This window comes from Triturus cristatus, chromosome 12, assembly GCF_964204655.1.
Source record: "Triturus cristatus chromosome 12, aTriCri1.1, whole genome shotgun sequence".
In the NCBI taxonomy this organism is placed as follows: domain Eukaryota; kingdom Metazoa; phylum Chordata; class Amphibia; order Caudata; family Salamandridae; genus Triturus; species Triturus cristatus.
The window spans coordinates 488,347,651-488,368,072 of NC_140595.1; the positions used below are offsets into that span (position 1 = coordinate 488,347,651).

The 20,422-nt window shown below is 43.4% G+C and overlaps 1 protein-coding gene across 2 annotated transcripts in view; it reads right to left on the reverse strand.

The window, feature by feature from the left end:
• Nucleotides 1-20,422, reverse strand: part of LOC146776143 (transcription initiation factor TFIID subunit 4-like) — a 1,156,451-nt gene that overhangs the window by 546,788 nt on the left and 589,241 nt on the right. For both annotated transcript variants that reach the window (XM_085639557.1, XM_085639558.1), the window contains exon 10: nucleotides 5,244-5,410. In XM_085639557.1, coding sequence (XP_085495683.1) covers nucleotides 5,244-5,410 — 167 coding nt within the window. The remainder of the gene's footprint in view (nucleotides 1-5,243; nucleotides 5,411-20,422) is intronic.

The window sequence follows — 20,422 nt, forward strand, 5'->3', positions numbered from 1 at the left end:
TCATTATGGGCTGTATGGTTATTCTTCTATAAAAAGACAGTAAAGATGGACTATCAACAAACGTGATCAAGCCCTAGTGATCGAAATGCGCTGGTTTGTTAACTGCTAATGGCTAAATATATATGTATTAAAAGAGCACTTAAATCGAACCCCTGGAGTGCGAGTCAAAATTCTTTGTTGGAGATAATATTGTCGGAATTAGATTCCTTTCCCCATGACCAGCACCGGTCATGAGCATATATTTTTTTGGGGCAAAGTGTGTGTGGGGGGGGGGGGGCAGCGGAGCGATAGGGCAGCTCCTCACCTGGTGAGTGTCTGAGGTGCAGTTCAGTGGCACTGGTAGGAGGCAGTGGCCCCTACCCCCTGGGGCAGAAGGCAGGCATCACCCCTCAAGGGGATTTGGGGATAATTAGCACTTTAGGCAGTATACTGCCTTCATGCATTGTTACACTTTGGCATTTTTGCACATTGGCACTTCTATATTTCTTTAATTGCTCTTGAAGAGATGAAGGAAATTAGTGAGGGACCTCGGAACAGAAATTCAGTTGAAACTGCCTTTACATATTTTGCACTTGTAAGAGATGATGGTGAATTTATCACTTTCTCACATTCAGCACAATCAGCATTTTAAGCACCTATTTCACCTCCTTGACCATGTCTGCTGGGCTCGGGCAACTGGGATATATGCCCTGATGGTTCATTTATATGTCCAGGTGTTTGAGAACTTATGGCTTCCAGCCTTTCTGAATGACACAGACATTCCCAAATCTGGATGAAACGGGGAAGGTCTTCTCATTCAATGCCAATGGTTTAAACAACAGACCCAAAAGGCAAGCCATAGCAAGGATAGTAGGACATGTCCCAGACACCATTTTTATACAAGAGGCCCATTAAAGGAACTCAAAATCTCCCAATTGCAGTATATTTCCGATATGATTTGAAAGCATATCTTTCTCATCCTCAGGCCATAGAAGTATGGGTATTTACATTAATGTCTCCAGATAGCGATCGTAGCTTCCCAGCTGGATAAAATGGCAGATGGGCTTTGGTTAATGGTTCAATAGTTGGCTCTTTTATCACATTTGCTGCATTCTATGCTCCAATAGAGTATCACATCAAACCATTGGTTGACTTGTTTCAGTCATTTCTGATCTTCCCTGGGGCAATGATTTTAGGATGGAAATTCTGTTTTCTCTTGAATCCAAGCCTAGATTAATCTGCAGCATATCGTAGAGAAGTTAGACTAGAACTGCAAAGATATCAGATCAGTTTGAATTTGGTCGAACTCTGGAGAGCGAATTTCCCTCAACAACGTTAATAATATACATGTTTTTGGCTAGATTTAAAACAGTGGTAAGGCTGCATTTTTTTTTGCTTTCCGACAATATAATTCCTCAACAATATATACAGCACCTTAATGTTTTCTTGAATTATTTAATGTTATAAATGCATATAGCGGACAATCCTCAATTTCCCGCGCTCTAAAGGTGGCTTTTTAATAGATCATAACTAAAGGAGCATCTTTGGGTTACAGATATTAAAAATGAAATCACCCAGTTTTTCTCTTGAATATACATTCCGTAAGTTTAGATAGTGTGGGATGCATTTAAGGCACCCATAACAGCAATTACACATCTATAGATATTGTAAGGAGGAGAAATTTCAAACACGAAGAAAAATCTAGTGGATTAATTAAAACCGGCCCAGGAGAAATATTTGCATCATAAAAACAGCTCTGTCTGCATTTCAAGCAGGCAAAGAAAGAAATGCACAATTATTACTATAAGGTTGTTAACCAAAGCAATAGAGCCTATATGCAGCAAGTTTATGAAGAGTGTGACTACTCAGGCCAGTTTTTAGCATGACAAGCTCGCGAAAAAAGCATTAAAAAATGTAATTAAATCAACTGTTAATATAGAGGCCAATGCACAGGTCACCGACATTAAGAATATCCAAGAGAAGGTGCTTTAATATTATAGCAGGATTTATTACAATTGGCAACTGATCATATGCAAGACTTTAAAAAAAAAAAAAAAGAAAAAACACCAATTTAAGCACTAGGTCGACAAGCACAGAAAGTCTTACTGGATGTGGTTATGCTGGAAGAAGTGGACAATGCTATCAAATGGAAAAGCATGTGGTAAAGAGGGCCTTCCTGCTGAGCATTTTAAAAAGTTCCCCAAAATATTAAATGCATATAGAGAGAAGCTTGCAAATCGTATCTTACAAGAAGAAAGTATTTCCCATCTTTTAATACTGCGATTGTTGTAAGTTTTCTTTAAAAGAACAGTGATCCTGTAAACCTGAAGTCCTATAGACAAATTAGTTTTCTTAATTCGAACTACAAAATTATAACAAAACTGTTGGAAAATAGATTGAATCCGATAGAGGGTCTACTGATAAAAAGATCAAAAACAGCTGTACTGCTGGAAAGCAGTTGTCTACTAATACACAGTATTTAGTGGAAACCCTAGATCTTCTTAATAGCAAAAATATCCCAGCTCAATCCTTTTTTTAGATGCCAAAAAAAGGCTTTTGATTTGGTCAATTGGGAAATAATTTTTATTTTTATTTTAGAAGCTTGAGGATTTCCTTCTCAATTTATCACAGTACTTACTCATCTCTATGAAAGATCACATACACAATTGATTGTAAATTCTACTGAAACAGGGTTGTGCAATTTCGATCGCATAATCAAACAGGGATGCCTACTGTTCCCCATTTCATCTGCTTTTTTTATTGAACCATTATCGATTGCTATTATAAACGGTAATCAAATCAAGATCCCAATTAACAAGATGTCCAGAATTAAGCTCTACACTGATGATATCATGCTACTCTTACGTCCAGGGTCAGATGTTCAGAGTAGAGTTTTAGAATTTTTTTCGGCGTTCCAAGAGCTAGGCGGTTAGAATAATAACAAAGCGAAAACTGAGATTTTTATAAAGCAACTGCACTTTAGACACCATAACGTCAGATTTGCAACTATTCATTTATTCAAGCCCGAAATGGTATGTATGGATATTAACAACAGCTATTGCTGATGATTTATATGATTATAACTATAAACCTCTAATTGATAGAATAAAATATCTATTTTCTAAATGGAATCTTCTTCCACTTTCAAATATAGGTAAAGTAGCACTAATTTGAATGTTAGTACTACTGCTATTTGCTTTTTCTTCTTACTTCCCTGGGAGTCAAATGAGGTTTCCCTATGACATTTCTGGATTTCTGCATTCAAATTAATACCAGAGTCACACTTTAGAATATTATCTTTAAGAAATGTAATCACAAAGGCTTCAGAACAGAATTTACTTCTTCAGATTCCAAGACCCCAAAAGATCCTTAAGTTATTCCTTATTTATCAATCATTTCAAATTCTGTTTGAGAATCAGATTTTTCTCCCTACCACCTCAAATGGGCTAAGATTACTCTGCACCTCCCTTGTATTTCTCCCACATAAAGACCAGTTTGTGTATCCGCTTCGCTTATTTCAGTGATATGCCCCATTTGCTTCTGGAATTAAACAATTTGTGCTAATGTAGCTTCTACCTATGTCAACAGAGTCTTGAATCTTGTTTCTGTGCAGTCATGAACTTTGCCAGCATTATTTCTCCCATTCATTGCTACTATCTCAGTTTTAGACAACTCACTTGATTTATCACTTAGGTCTACATTTGAAAGAGTCAAGTGGTTATTTGAGACAGATATAACAGACTGATTCTAATTGTTAATTATTACTACTACTTATAATACCCTTTGAAGGCAAAGTACAACTTACTGGGCACTTTCTTTATACTTCGTCAGCTCAGGTATCTCTGTATTAGATATAGCACATCCCAAATATATAGCTCAGTCAATCTTCTCAAACGAATCTCACATTAAAGCAGGAACTAATTCTGCATCTACACTAGCAAGAGTTTAATCTCTTACTGATTTGAATGCCAACCTACTCCAAACTGCTATTTCTTTCTTCCACGAGCCTTGAGTCCCCTCTTTTCAGTGTTAAACTCTTTGAGCCTCTTACTTTCTCAACATAAAAATACCTATACCCTGTGCATCTGTTTACACTTATCTATTTTACCAGCTGCCTCAGCAAAATCTCCAGCGGTCTGTTGAGGTGTGTAATTCAGCCTTCTTCGCTATGCTAGTAAAAAAACCTTGCTTTTGCTCAAGCTTGTCATGCTAACAGCTTAGGCATCTTATATTCTTTCAGTCCAGAACGATAAAACAGCACCACATGAGACTCCACACACGAGTTAATAAATGCTTTCATTTAAAAGCAGAGCTGCTTTCTTGGGGAATCTCTTTCTGGCTCAATCTGACACTCCAGCTTCAGGTGAATGCCGAGCTGCAAAATGCCTTGGCTCGCGCATTGGGCTCAGGAAGTGGTGTGAGGAGTCAAGAAAACATGGAACCAGTTAGTACCAAACACTTATGCTGAAAATCTTCCCCTTCCCCTAGTTTTTGATAACCTTCATGAGAACTATGAGAGGCTTCTGTTCACCCAGAAAGGGTCCAGTGGAGTGGTTTCCATGAGCACTGTAATGACCTAACTACACAAGCTGACATCTTCCACTTAACATTCATTGAGACCTTCTAAATGTACTCCTATTATGTTTTTTTGAATAGGACACATTAAATGAATATGCCAAGAAGCAGGGCTACCGACTGAATACACATCAAAAGACAAACCTCCCAGTCATTAAGTGTTTTGCTGACAACCTTCTGCAGATCTTGCAGTCTCTGGCTTTAAGTCTTGGGTATAGGGAGTAGATGCATTCCTTCTGTGGATCTTCCATATAGAGACTCCTTTTTTTATTTTAAAAGGAGCTTCAAGCCCTGAAGAGAAAATCCTTAGTAGACTCGCCCATAAAGCAGGAGAAAGAACATCTTCCACTAGTCCAAAGTATAAAAACAGTCAGTAAAGATGGGGAAAAAAACCACAAAAGTGGCAAACTCCAAACTAAAGACCAAAGAAAAAGCAGTGTCTTACGTTCAATAGAAAATATGGTAGCCACTGGGTGAGGAGTTTCAGAGTGCTTTATTCGCATTGGATGAAGTTTGGGTCTTTCTCCATGAGGTTACATGGTTACACAACTGAGAGTGGATGAATTTTATTTCACAATATCATGGCTGCAAACTAAAAGTAATTGAAAGTTATTATATTTACTTGACAATTTCTTTTTCTTCTCCCATGACATCATATGAAAATAACTAATATACAAAATATGTCTCACCCATTTTTAAGATCCGCTCATGTAATGGAATAGCAGCAAGGAAATGGTCCTCTTTGCAGGAATGTGTTTGAGTCCCAACTAAACCAGAGTTTGTTGCCAAGATTCGAGCACTTTCTTCATTTAGATTTACTCCAGCCATTGAGGTAACATCGTTGATATCATCATCTCTGGGAGAAAAGCAGTTCTGGATTATTTACTTTTATATAGTCAGCTTTAAAAACCTGATGAGAATTCAACAGTTAAAAAATATCCACAAATATGAAGCCTATGGTTGGTGTTCTATCAAATTTAAGACTGTACTTCAAGCTTTCTTGATACCTCCATTATATATAGAGGCACCGTCTTAATGCTGTGATGCAGATAGCATCTAGGCACTCAGTGACAACAGCAGTCTGACGCTTGGCTGACAAAACTTTCGGTCTAAATACTTGAATAAACATAGCAGGGACATAACCGAAAAACAGTTCTGGCATTATTAAGATCAGTCTGGTTTACTATTATGCAATCATTTATTCAATAAACAAAATGTGGACAAATATTTAATGTCTGTGCTCAGGTATGCTGAAAGGTTGATATTCCCCAAGTTGTCAGCTTTCAGAACTTGCTATACACTTTAAGCCCTAGGTATGAATATATATTTTTTTCTTTTTGCGATTTTATATAGCGTGGACATGCCCAGAGGGCATCAGAGTGTTTTACAGCACACTGGATACAGGGTTACAGCGGGTTACAGTAATAGTTAAACTATGACGTTTACATCAGTGGATGTGTACAGGAGTTACCTCAAGAGATAGTTACAACAATTGGGCAGAGGACATACACAGTTAATCAAAGGAAGATCAGGGCACAGTGGAGAGAGTACTTAAGTCTGGTCGAGGGTGAATTAACCACGATGTCTATCAGATAGGAGGAGCTTGAGATTCCTTTTTGAAAGTTGTAGGCAGATGGTTAGACGAAGTTAGGGAGGCAGAGAGTTCCAGATTATAGTGGCGCTACCAGAGAGACTGGTTCATGCATCATTCTAGACTGAAGGTGGGGGGTTCTAGGAGCAGGAATTAGGCATTTTTGGAACCCCTATTTGCTCTGGAGATTTTCAGTATCTCATTTGGATAGGAGGGTGAGGAGGAGTGCAGAACTCTGTGGGTAATGCAAGCAATATTGAATATATACATCTCTCACTGCAATTCTTTAGTGCACAATGTTACACAAAACAGGCACAGACTCGAATTCTTCTGGTGCAAAGTTTAAAGATGTATTTTTATTACAGCGTGCAGTCTATATTTCCCCACTGAAAAACACAAAAGGTACATTTACCAGTTAGTTGGAGATAACTCACGTACCTATAACTCATGCCCTAAGGTATCTATAACTCACTGCCATATAGAGTAATATTTACAATGATGTCATGACTGATGTAATAGCTAGGCTAATTTGCAGTGCAAGGCGAGGGCGCGAGCTACAGTTACCTTAGGGCACTAGTTATAGTCAATTGAAATCACTAACTATAACCAGTGAATTTCAGTGTTTGAAAGAGTTGAAAACTGAACATTTCACCTAAGTATAACGTTACTTTAACCTTTGTTTTTTAAGTAAATTTCTATTTTTAAAAAAACCATTTTAAACGGAAAGTAATATTTAATTACCATACGTTAATCCAACCGATGCAGCGCACAGCCAGAGGGTGTTAAGTAAATAATGTTTATTTTTGCTTGATTAATTAAAATCTTTGCAAATACATAACAATAAAGATTCCCATTGAACACAAATTATTACATTTAAAAACAGCATTAAAAAGATCATCAATAAAATATTCCCGGTTTGTGCAATTGGCTGTTTTAAAAGATAATACTCATAGATTCTTGTATTTCAAGTAGTGCTGAACTGACAATAACTACCATTAATTTCCAAGCCGCATGGCACAGATTGACCAACGCCATTGTTCAAATTTGAGGCTTGATAATTTAAAATGCGAGTGCAACTAAAGTAAGATATTAAGTTAATTTTACATGTGAGAAGCATTTTCTTAACCTTTGGGCAATAAGTAAAAACAATTGTACAACTATAAAGTGTTATTATTCATTTTTCATTTTTTGGGAGCTCCCTCCTGAAGCCCTTGTACTCTTATTTTTAACATACTTCAGCTACGACAGGTTTTTAAGTCTCTTGGTTACCGTCTCAAAGAATTTTGTTAGCCGACAGTTAAGCTGGACGTCAACAGGGTTGAAGCAAAGCTTCACTGTCTGCCTACAGGACCGGATGCCGTAATACCTGAAGAAGGGACGTAACAAAGTGCATCTTATATCCTTTAAGTTGGGACAATTACAAATTCCATGAATAATGTCCTCCTTCCCGCTTCCGCATAAACGGCAAGACGGAGTACCTCCTCTCCTTTCCCATGGTGGGAGATGGGGTTTAATCGCAATTACCCCCAAACGCAGCTTTAGAAAGTTTTCCTTCCTTCTTATTTTGACTCCTGCACTTAAGTAGGCTTGGGGTTTGAAGTCAAACTTTTGGAGCGGTGCACCACTCGATATTGAGACCAGTAGTAGTCAAGTAATCAATGAGTCTTGTGATGTTAAAGTCTTGAATAATCCTTTATTTACAAAAATTGCCAGCCAACGCGTTTCGTTCATGGGAATTAACTTCTTCAGCGCATAGGTCCACGTTAAGATAAGAACTTATCATAGAAGCGGACAGCTCTCCATACCGCCCACCCGACAGATACAGCGCACACCGGCCCTTACCAAGGAGGCCAGTGCAGCCCGGACTACCAACCCCACACCGTTGTTTCCTCACCAGGGAACGTGGACCTATGCCCTGAAGAAGTTCATTCCCATGAACGAAACGCGTTGGCTGGCAATTTTTGTAAATAAAGGATTATTCAAAACTTTAACATCACAAGACTCATTGATTACTTGACTACTACTGGTCTCAATACCGAGTGGTGCACCGCTCCAAAAGTTTGATTTCTTGGTTTGTCTGCACAGCAGGTGGCACTCAACAACGGCAAGTGCTGGAGCAGTCTTGTGCACACTCATATCAGATTGGCTGTTTGCTATACATAACAAGGGAACACCACAGGAAAGTGCGGTCACTGTGTCCGCCGTTGTTTGGAACTATAATCTAGGCTTGGGGTTTGAGCCTTGCGTAGTCACTGAGCACTATCCAGCCGTGTGCCTTTTTAGTAAGAATTGCTTTGTCTTCTAAAACAGATAACATGGATGTTGTTTTTTTCACTGCTTTTTTGAAGGAAAGATGATCTGTTGGTGCAGCCCAAAGTTCAGACAGGCCCAGTAGCTTAATGGAGTCAAACAAGTAATTCCTGGCTGAGCATTTTTCTTGATGAAGTAAGGCGTTCCAGAGGTGGGAGTTTAGAGATCCTGCTTCAGCATTTCGTATTTTATGCCAACTTTTTACGCAAGCACTCCATCTTTCCACCGTTTGTCTTTGGACCCCAAATTCTAGCCGTATTTGAGCCGGGAGATATATTTTGGAAGATTGCTCTATAAGAGATGGCTATTACGACAGCTAGGACTGCTGCGTCTTTGCCTTTAAGAGCCTCACTCCCGTATGTCAGTGTCGGCAGCAGTCTGGCCCTCAGGACCTGTAGAAAGGGATCAAGCGTGAGGTCGGGAAGCCGTCTCTTTAATGACTTAAGTGCTAAATGTGTTGTGGTTCCCTTTCTCCGCATGGACTCTAGCTGGAGTTTGAAGGAGCTTTTATGACCCATTAGTATTCCCAGATATTTATAACTCGGTACTTGATCCAGAAGTTGGCCATCTAGGAACCAGCTATTATTATTCTTTTTGTGATAGTTAATTGCCACAATTTTGGTTTTCTTGAGGTTTATTTTGAGGGCGTTCCGGTGAGAGAAACTACTTGTCGTATTTAAAAGGTGCCGAAGACCAATTGGAGTCCGACTAATCAAAACCAGGTCATCAGCATATAAAGCAGGTTAGACAATAACTTGTTTCCCAATTTTAGTGCGTGGGATACGCAGCTGTCCAACTCCCCTGGCAGATCAGCTAAAAAGAGATTAAAAAGAAGCGGGGCAAGGACACACCCCTACTTTAGGCCTTTCGAGGTCATGATTCGTTTTGAGATATGAGTCCCTGCGCCTAATTTGATCCTGATCCAGGTATCTGTGTGCAGCTGTTTTAAGAGTGTGTTTGGTATACCCCAGCTTCCCAGTTTTCCCCAAAGTTTGTAGTCAATAAAACAATGGAAGAGAGGGGTTTTTGATTCCTTGGCTGCATCCACTAACAGTGTAAAAGCCAAGATGTTGGTTGTTGTTCCTTGGCCACTGCAAAACCCAGTTTGATTGATGGGAATGATGGAGTTTTCTGAGGCCCAAAAAGTTAACTCATTCAAGATTGTTCCTGCGTAGTATTTTGCGTCTACGTCAATAAGGGCGATTAGTCGACAGTTGTTTGGATCGTTTCTATTGCTTTGTTTAAAAATTGGACTAATAATGGATCCCTTCCACGATTCCGGGATGGTGACTGTAGAGTTTAAGCCCTTGAAGACTGGTAATAGAGCCTTGCTCCAAAAGTCGGCGTCGTATTTGTATAACATTGGAGGGATCCCATTAGGGCCAGGAGCTCCCATAGCTCTACCCCTGGCTATCAGACCTTTGATCTGTTTTTCTGTGGGTGCATACCATTCCTCTTTAGTGGAGGCTATTGAGTCTAAATCAGCGGCCAAGAGGATCCCCTGTTGTTTATGGGTGTCGGAGCTATCGGCCAAGTGATCTTTGATGGTCCAATTTAGTGTTCCTGTTAGGGGATTCACTATCCGGTAGAGCAATGCTCGTTTCCTTGTTTAATTCCCCTCCCTTTTGCCTATTGTTGTTGAAATGGGTGGAGAGATAGTCTACCCAATCAGCCTCTGTTATATTGGAACTTATTCCTGGATGGTTCGGTCGCTCTAACTTGTGGATTGTTTGCCAAAACGTAGCGCTGGTATGTTGCTTGGCATCATGCAGTAGCTTGGCCCACATTTCATCATTATTTAGTCTTATTTTCCTCCACTTCCTCCTTTTCAATAATGCCTTCATTTGTCGAAGGGTCGACTGCAACTCCAAGTTCCCTGGTGTTTTTCGAAGTTGTCGTAGAGTTTGGTTTATAGTGCGCTTTAGACTCTTAGATTCCGGGCTGGATTTCGCTTTTGTTAGTTCGTCTTCCAGTTTTCTTGGTTTGGTCCCAGTCCAGATCGCAAATTTCCCACTGAAGGTCATGATTAAGTTTTCCAATGCTGTTGCCGCTGTGACGACTGTTTCTTTTTCTCTCTCGAATAGAATTTTAACAGAGGCTGATAGTGCTTCGATATTGTTAGGATTGCACCTTTTATGCTTTAGGTTGTAGATTTCTTCAGTTGCAATCGGATTCCAGACGTCTAGTATGTCAGCCGGCCTCGCATTCAACAGCACTTCCTGTGGTAGGTGATCACTGTGCATTGTCACCTATTTTAAAAGTTGCAATTTTGTTGAACATGGCAACTGTTATAAACGTAAAGTCTAGGTAAAAGGAAGTTTTTGAAGAGTGAAATGTAGCAGCTGGAGGATTATCTTCCAAGAACCGGCCGTTCAGTGCTCTTAAATTTAAATGCTCTAATTCCTGTAGCAGATGTTTGGCCCATCTCGACGGTTTATTAATATTGGCTCTGCCCTGATTCGGTATACCCCATAATGCTGTAAGTTTGTGTACGGGCCGTCATCTTAGCCTGACCCAAAAAGGTGTAGATTGAAATCGCCAGCAACAATTATGTGGTCGTTATCTTACTCATACATAATCCTTTTTATTTCATTTGACAGCTCCTTTACAGCTTTTTGTTTGGGATACAAGTAGCTGTTAATTATTATAACTTCTTGTGGCATATTGTTCAACTTAAGTGTTATCATTATTGCTTGGACCGCATTTGGTGGTGTGATTTTTGCCTCTATGGACTGTACTTTGCCTATTGTAGTTATTGAAGCCAACATCATTAGCCCCCCCGAATGGCGACCAAAATTAGAGTCCTTTGTTGCTGGAACAAAATAGGAGGTATACCCTTGAAGCTCTAGGGCCTTATCTTCCCAAGTTTCCTGAAAGAGTATCATGTCAAATGTCTTCAAATAGTGAACTACCTCGTAATCAACCATTTTGGCTGCCAGGCCGTTAATATTCCAGATCCAGATACAAAGGGTGTTGGCTGCATGGCCTGGTCTGCAGCCAGGCCCTGCAGCCAACTACCCACTGTGCAGGGCATTCGGTCATGCATGGCGGGGGTTGGCCAAAAAGCCTGGCCTGCGGCCAATCCCTCCCATGCCACCAACCCCACACTGTGCAGGGCGTTCGGTCGTACATGGCGGGGGATGGCAAAGGGTTTGGCCTGCGGCCAATCCCCTGCATGCAGCCAAACACATGCTGCGCACAGCCTTTACCTGTGTGCAGTGGGAGGTTGGCCACAAGGCCTGGCCTGTGGCCAGGCCCTGTGCCCAACCCCCCAGAGGTAGCCAACCCCACACCATGCTCAGCCTTTAGCCATGTGTGCAAGGGGGGGTTGGCCACAGGGTCTAGCCTCCAGGGCCTTTTCTTTTTAAAGAGGTGGGGGACCATGTTGCTCCTCGCCTTGAACTTATTATGGCCCTGGGGACCCCATCTCCTAGGGCCACTGACTAAAATTAGGAGGAAACGTACACGCAGCCCCCCTCATTGAGCTGCTTTTGGCCCAGGGATGCCACCTCCCGGGGTCCTACATATTTTAATAGGGCAAGTGGGCCCCCACCCAAGGCCGCTTTTGGCCTCGGGGAGCCTATCCCCCAGGGCCTGACACATTTATTGTGGGGTAGGGGGGCACATGGTCCCACTCCCTGTGCCGCTTTTGAGCCCAGGGCCCCTCCCTCGGGGCACAACACTTTTTAGCTGGATGGGGACTTTTGGCAGCCCCCCCCTTCGCCGCTTTTGGTCCAGGGGACCCCATCCTTTTGTGATGCCCTTGCTACCGCCTTCAAAGAGAAAGTAAATGTTATCTTCCAGGACTTCGACAAGGGGGACAGTCATCCAACTGCAGCCCTTACTGGGAATACATTAGGTGACTGTTCTTTTACACACTTTTCTGCCACTTCACCACAACAATTAAGTTCCCTACTTTTGCAATCCAAATCAGGCTCCCCTTATGACCCTTGCCCAGTAAAGATCTTGAAGCTGGTCCCTGACATCAATAGGAACCTATCTCAGACCTTTAATATCATGTTCCCTACTGGGACATTCTCCTCGGCCTGGAAACAGGCCTCTATCCTTCCACTCCTAAAACAGGCCAACTTAAAGGTTAACAACACGACCAACTATTGTCCTATTGCTCGACTACCTCTGCCTGCTAAAATCTGTGAGAAGATAATGAATCTGGATCTGTCTAAATACATTTTCAAAAATCTGCTCCTGGACTCCTCCAAGTATGGTTTCCAACCAGGGCATAGCACAGAAACCGCCCTGGTCAAGGCAACGGAGGAAGTGAGGAAGGCAGTAGATGGCGGAGGTTCAGCAGTTATGAATTTACTGGACTTATCTGCTGCCTTCGATACTGTTGATCATACCACTCTTATTGGCTGTCCAAAGGAAATAGGAGTTAAGGGGGTCGCGCTTGAGCTGCTCTTCTCCTTTCTCAGTGACAGATCTCAAACAGTAGCGTTAGGTTATTTCAACTCCCCACCCTACTCACTGCCTTGTGGAGTTCCGCAGCAGTCGTCCCTTAGCCCCATGCTTTTTAACATTTATGTAGCAAAACTGGCCCCTCTCATAGGAAGTTTCAATCTGGAGGTAACTTTGTTTGCAGATGACATTCAGCTAATAATTACAGCAGCTCATATTGACTAGTCAGGCCCCCTAAGATGCTGTAACTGCATCAAGGCAATCAGTGACTGGATGAGTGGGCACTGCCTAAAGCTTAATTCAGGGAAAACCGAGATTATGGTGTTCGGCAATCCCTCCCCGGCTTGTCCACCAATTGGTGGCCTGATAATTTCACACAACCCCCTCGCCCTGTCACTAAAGCAACAAATTTGAGAATCATCATTGATGACAACCTTAATATGAGCGCGCATATATCATCTGTCACATCCGCAGCCTACTATAGCATAAAAATTATTAGAAAAATTCTTCCTTTCATTCCAGACAGCCACAGAAAATCATAACCCTGCGTGTACTTCCCAGGCTGGACTATTGTAATAGTCTTTATCTCAACGTTTTAGAAAAACATTTGAGTCTTCCTAAATTCCATTCCATTAAGCAGGGACTTCGCAAGCTAAACTGGCTTTCCATGTGCAGCCGGGCTAAATTTAAGGTCCTCTGCTTGGCCCACAAAGGACTGCATAACTCAGGCACAGAATTCCTCAGGTCGGCTTTCAAGAGATACAAGCCCTACAGAGAACTCAGATCGGCCAATGCCAATCTATTAGTTCAGACATTTAAGAAGATGCAATGGGGCGGCAGAGGTATAGTCCTCAATATTATCAAACTCTGGAACAGCCTCCCACCCCACCTCAGAGCTATTCCTTCATTAACATCATTTAGAAAGGGGAGAAAAACCTGGCTATTTAACATCTAAGTCTCCACTCACCTGCCTCTTCTGACAGTGCCAAGACACCTTTGATAATCGCGTGCTTTAAAAATTTCCTAACATAACATCCCCTGATGCCCAGAAACATATTTAAAAGGGATAAGTGCCCCCCTTCCCTGAGCCCTTTTGGTCCTGGGGACACCATCCCCTTGAGCCTAGAAACATATTTAAGGGAGGGGGGGGGGGGGGATCCGTGCACAACTTTCCCCAGGACGGGTTTGGCCCTTGGGGACCCCATTCCCCCGGTCCCAGTGCATCTTTTAACCCTTTCCATGCCTCGGACGTCCGGGAGCCGTCCGACGTCCCGGTGGGCGTGTGCGTCGGACGGCTCCCGGCCGTCCTAGCACCCACTCCTAGCACCCACCTACGGGGGAAGCGCTGGCGCTCACCCCCCCCGTGGGCCGCCCCTAAAGCAGCCCCCACCAGCAAAGACAGGGGAAGCCCTTCTGCTCCCCCCCACCTCATCATCATCATGTAATGACGTCAGCACCCCTTGCGCGCTGATGTCCATTCATGATACTGGACGTGTTGGAAGCCATTTACTTCCTGTGCGTCCAGCGGTTAAGAGATGAGTTGGAGAGGGTGGGGGGGGGGGGGGGGGGGGGGGGGGGATCTGAAAAAAGGCATCGGAGGAAAGGAAAGTGTTTTCCTTTCCTCCAATGTCTTTTTTAAGCATTCCTGCTGCACGATCACGCTCCCCCCGTGGGCCGCCCACCTATGTGCCCCCACCGGGGATGTCAGGGGAAGCCCTTCCGCTGCCTCCCCCCCACACATACACAATGATGTCAGCGCACAAGGCGCGCTGACGTCATTGGAGGTTTCCCTTTCTTTCCCGACGCGCTGGAAGCCATTTGCTTCCAGCGCGTCAGGGGATAAAGATGTCAATTTCTCCTCTGGGGAGGGGGGATTTCAACAAGAGGCATCGGGGGAAAGGAAAGGGTTTTCCTTTCCCCTGATGTCTCTTTTGTGCATTCCTGCTGCACAATCGTGCAATCGTGCAGCAGGAATGCCCAATAGACGCCAGGCATTTTTTCTATTTTTTTAACGAGACAAGTCCTTTACTGTTTGGGGGGGGGAGAGGCTCCTTAGGCAAGGGTTGCTCCCCTGTTGGGGGCAATATGTTTTGGCTGTGTCTGCCCCCCTAGGGGGCACATAGCGCCATTTTATTTATTTTTGTGGCCCTAGACCACCAGTGATTAGTTTATGGGGAGTGGCCCCTTGGGCAAGGATCGCTCCCCTGTTGGGGGCAATATGTTTTGGCTGTGTCTGCTCCCCCTAGGGGGCAGATCGCGAATTTTTTCCTATTTGTGTGGCCCTAGACCACCAGGGATTAGTTTATGGGGAGTGGTCCCTTGGGCAAGGGTCGCTACCCTTTGGGGAGCATTAATTTGGCCGTTTCTGCCACTCTGAGGGGCAGATCGGTTGATTTTTTTTTGTAGGGCCACTAGGGGTTTTTTTTAGGTCGGGGAACGGGCCATTGGACAAGGGTCGCTCCCATTTATGGGAGGATGATTGTGGTCATTTCTGCCCTCTTTGGGTGGCAGATTAGTAGTATGTTTTTAGGCCCATCGGCCCCCAAGGGGGGCAGAAGCCACTAGACACCAGGGGGTTTTACATTTTTGTTTTGGGGAGTGGCCTCAAGGGCAAGGGTTGCTTCCCTTTTACAGGGGTGAATATTTTAATTATACTCTTAGGCCCACCTACCCCTTAGCTTGGCTGGTGGATTGTGTGTGGACTGGTGCATTATTTGCATATGTGATTGTAATGCTTTTTCTCCTTTTTATTCTAGTGTAAAACTTTTGATTCCGGTTTGCGGTTTCGGCAGTGGCTGTTCTGCATAGTTGCATTTTTTTGGTAAGAAAAACATTTTTGTTGTATTGCATGAACAATTTGTTTTGTAAGTGGTGAGATAATGGCAGCATATTTAGTGTTTTGAGCATGAAATTCTTTGCAATGAGTTTTGCATTGTTTAATGTGTAATTTTCTTTTCTCTTTCTTTTTTAGTGAGATATTGTTGATGCTTACTGTGTCTGTGCAGAGTAGGTGGTGGTGAGTCTAGCTGCTTCTGGCAAGTGAGTGGTATAGTTTTGGAGTATATAGGTCTTTCTGATAAAGACGCATTTTGTTTATTACTTACTTTACAAAGTGTTTGTTGTTGTTGACTTGTTTGACAAGTTACCTTCATTAGTAAGGATTATGGCTAGCCGTAGAATTACTGCTCAGCAGGTGGTTGGTATGCTTCTTGAATCGTCCTCTGAGCAGGATTATGACACTGACAGTGCGTCTGAGGGAGAGGAAGATTCAGGCAGTGAGTTTTCTCTCCACATGGAATCATCAGATGATGAAGCTACTCTCAGTGCGGATGAAGCTACTCTCAGTGCGGCTGAAGTGCCTGTTTTAGAGGACACTGCTGTGCCGATGGTGCAAGAGGCATCTAGATTGCAGCCTGAGGCTGCTAGGCTTCCTACTGGAAGTGCTGGACTCTGGGTTGATCCAAACATGGAGCAGCCGGTGCTGCCTGCCTTTAGTGGTGATGCAGGGTGTAGAGTGGATTGTGAATTTATTTTGCCTATACAGTTTTTCCAGTTGTTCATGGATTGGGTGAGATTGTTGAGCAGACTAATTTGTATGATGAACAGTTTTTGAGGGACAACAGTGCCAGACTTAGGCCCCACTCTAGAGCTACCCGGTGGACTCCCACAAATCTGGATGAGATGAAGAAGTTTTTGGGTTTGACATCTTTGATGGGCTTGATAAGGAAGCCGTCCCTGGCTTCATATTGTTCTACCAGTCCCTTGATGGCAACGGCCATATTCCTGCAATTATGAGTCGTGATTGGTATTTACTTTTGCTTCGGATGCTGCATTTTGTTGATAATGCTTTGGCGTTGCCACGAGATAACCCTGACTGTGACTGTCTTTTTAAGATTCGGCCTGTTCTTGATCACTTTGTAGATCGATTTTCAGAGATCTACACTCCAAGCAAAGAGCAAGAGGGCACATTATGGAATTAAGCTGTATATGTTGTCTGAGAGTAGGACAGGATATGTCTTTAATTTCCGGGTGTACACTGGTAGAGATTCCACTATTGACCCCCCTAGTTGTCCGTCCACTTTTGGAGTTTCAGAGAAAATTGTGTGGGATCTTGCTAGAGGACTGTTTAACAGAGGCCACCATGTGTACCTTGATAACTTCTACACTGCTGTGCAATTGTTTAAGGAATTGTTCAAAGTGGACACTTTTGCTTGTGGCACAATCCGCTCTAACCGTAAAGGTTACCCAAAAGAGCTTGTTTGCAAAAAGCTTCAGAGTGGACAGTGCAGTGCCTTGCGTAGTGAGGAACTGCTAGCTGTGAAATTTGTGGACAGGAGGGATGTGTACATGGTGATTACCATTCATGATGAGAGTACTTCACCTGTGACTGTTTGGGGTCAGCTTGGTAAAGTGTGCAAACCTGTGTGCATTTTAGACTACAATAAGCACATGGGTGGTGTCGATAGAGTAGATCAGAGGTTGGAACCTTACACTGCTATTCGTAAGGCATACATTTGGTATAAGAAGTTGGCCATCCATCTCTTCAATTTAGCAACTTTCAATGCTTTTGTTGTGTACAAAGAGTGTTCTCCTGCGTCAAAGATGACTTTTGTTCAGTTTCAGGAGTCTGTGATAGGCAGCCTTGTTGTTGTGGAACAGGCAAGTGTTCCTAGAGTAGGAGTGGTGGAGGATGTGGCTAGATTGAAAGATCCCCACTTTCCTGATTTAATTCCTCCCACGCCCAAAAGAAACAATCCCTGTAAGAGATGTAGAGTCTGCTTGAGAAGAGGTGTGCGGAAGGAGAGTTGTATGCACTGTGCTGATTGTCCTTCTAAACCTGGGCTGTGTGCCCCCATATGTTTCAGATTGCATCACACTCAAAAGAGTTTTTGGGAGCAACCCTGAGTCTAGTAGTGTACTGCCTGGTCTGTATGGTTTTATATAGTTGTTCAGTTTAACGTTTGGCAATAGAATGATGTCTTTAATTACTGCTGTTGTTTTTGTAGTTATAGTTTTGTATTTAGTTGCAATTGGTTTGTGTTGTCTTTCTTGTTTAAAAAATATTTATGACGGTGTGCGTGGACTGGCGCTTGGCTGGCGGTGTGCGTGGACTGGCACTTGGCTGGCGGTGTGCGTGGACTGGTGCTTGGATGGCGGTGTGTGTAGATTGTGCTTGGCTGGCGGTGTGCATGGACTGGGGCTTGGCTGGCGGTGTGCGTGGACTGGGGCTTGGCTGGCGGTGTGCATGGACTGGCGCTTGGCTGGCGGTGTGCATGGACTGGCGCTTGGCTGGCGGTGCGTGAGTAGTGACTTCCTGCTGGTCACTACACACACTGCTAGCTAAACGCCACTCCACGCAATCCGTGAGCTGGTGGGGTTGCTGTGTCAGGAATGTGGGCATGTGAAAGTGATGGGCCCTTAAATGGCGCTGTCTGCTGGTGTGAGTGTTGTAATGTGCTTGGCCCGCGGCTGGCGGTGTGAATGGTTTTGTATGTGTCACACGTATGAAAGGTGTATGAATGGCCTGTAAAGCGGTTGGTGCCATGTCGTGGCTTTACAGCTCACGAGCTGTGAGTCAATGGTTTAGTTTCTCGTTCTTTCAATTATTAACAGTGCATTTCATTTGTGAAATGTCTGGTTAATTCAACTGTATATACTGAACCATCACTCACCCTCGTGCCAAATCCAACCAGTATGTCGTGTGCTTGAAGAATAGGTGGTTGTTCATAAATATTTGTTTTTCTGTCTTTTTCAAGTATGGTGTACCTTGTCCCTTTTTGTGAATGGTGTAATGTGTTGGTTTCATGCCTGGTGGTGTGAATGGTCTTGTGTGTATCATGTATGAAAGGTGCGTGAATGGCCTGTAAAGAGGTTGGGGCCTTGACGTGGCTTTACAGCTCACGAGCTGCGAGTCACTGGTTCAGTTTTTTGTCCTTTCAATTATTGACAGTGCATTTAATTTTTGTGAAATCTCTTGTTAATAAAATTTTATATACTGAACCATCACTCGCCCTCGTGCCAAATCCAACCAGTATGTGTGTGTGCTTGAGGAATAGAGGGCTGTGCAGTAATCTTTGTCTTTTTTGTCTCTCTGCCAAGGTGTGCATTTCATCTAAGAATAACCTACCAACTGTAGATTTTGTTGTAAACTAAACACCCATGGGAGTACATGGTGATGTCTCTCTTGTGGATTCCAACAAGTTATCTTACCCACAATGTCCTGCAAACCTCAAAGTGTGACTGTCACATTCTCCTTGCATTATTGTGCTCAAATTTTCACGCTGCAGAAAGTAACAACAAAGTTCCAACCCCCCAGCATTTCTCCAAGTATCCCAATAGAAATGGTACCTCACTTGTGTGGGTGGGCCAAGTACCCACGGCGGGGAAGGGCCCAAAACCTATTGAGGCGACATCAAAATGACCTATCACAAACCAACCTGGTTTTGCAAGGGGGTCCCATGAGTTTTTGGCCCGGGGCTTGGCAGCCATCCAGGGAAACCTACCAAACACACATATCTGGAAACTAGACACCCAGGGGAGTCCAGCGAGGTATGGCTTGTGTGGGTCCCCCAACATTCTCCTACCCAGAATTCCCTGCAAACCGCAAATTTCGCTAGAAAAAAATCACTTTTTTCTCACATTTCTGTGTGGGAAAGGTCTGGAATCTGCGTGGATCCACAAATTTCCTGCAACCCAGCGTTCCCTCAGGTATCCCGATAAAAATGGTACCTCACTCGCGTGGGTGGGTCAAGGACCCACAACAGGCAAGGGCCCAAAACCTATTGAGGCAACATCAAAATTACCTATCACAAACCAACCTGGTTTTGCAAGGGGGGTTCCCATAGGTTTTTGGCCCGGGGCTTGGTGGCATTCTAGGGAAATCTACCAAACCCACACATTTATGGAAACTAGACACCCGGGGGAGTCCAGTGAGGTATGGCTTGCATGGGTCCCCCAACATTCCCCTACCCAGAATCCCCTGCAAACCTCAAATTTCGCTGAAAATATCACTTTTTCCTCAAATTTCTGTGTGGGGAAACTTCTGAAATCTGGGTGGATCCATGAATTTCCTCCCACCCAGTGTTCCCCAGGTCTCCTGATAAAAATGGTACCTCACTTGTGTGGGTAGGCATAGTAGCTGCAACAGGAAATAGCCCAAATCATACTGTGGAGACTTCAAAATCACCTATAACAAAACTACCTGGTTTTTGGGGGGACAACTGAGATTTTGGCCCCGGGCTCGGCGGCCATCTTGGGAAAGTCCCAAACCCAAACACTTCTGAAAACTAGACACCCGGGGGAGTCCAATGAGGTATGGCTTGCGAGGATCCCCAAACGTTTTCCAATCCAGAATGCCCTGCAAACCTCAAATTTAGCTGAAAAAAACAAATTTTCCACATATTTTTGTGTGCAATCACCGTGCCGGCACAAATGTCCTACCCCACATCGTTCTCCTTAGTGTCCTGAGTAAAATGATACCTCACTTGCGTGGCTTTCCAATGCAGAATTGGCTAAAAAGGTATTTTTTTTAAAAATGTAGCGCTTAGAATT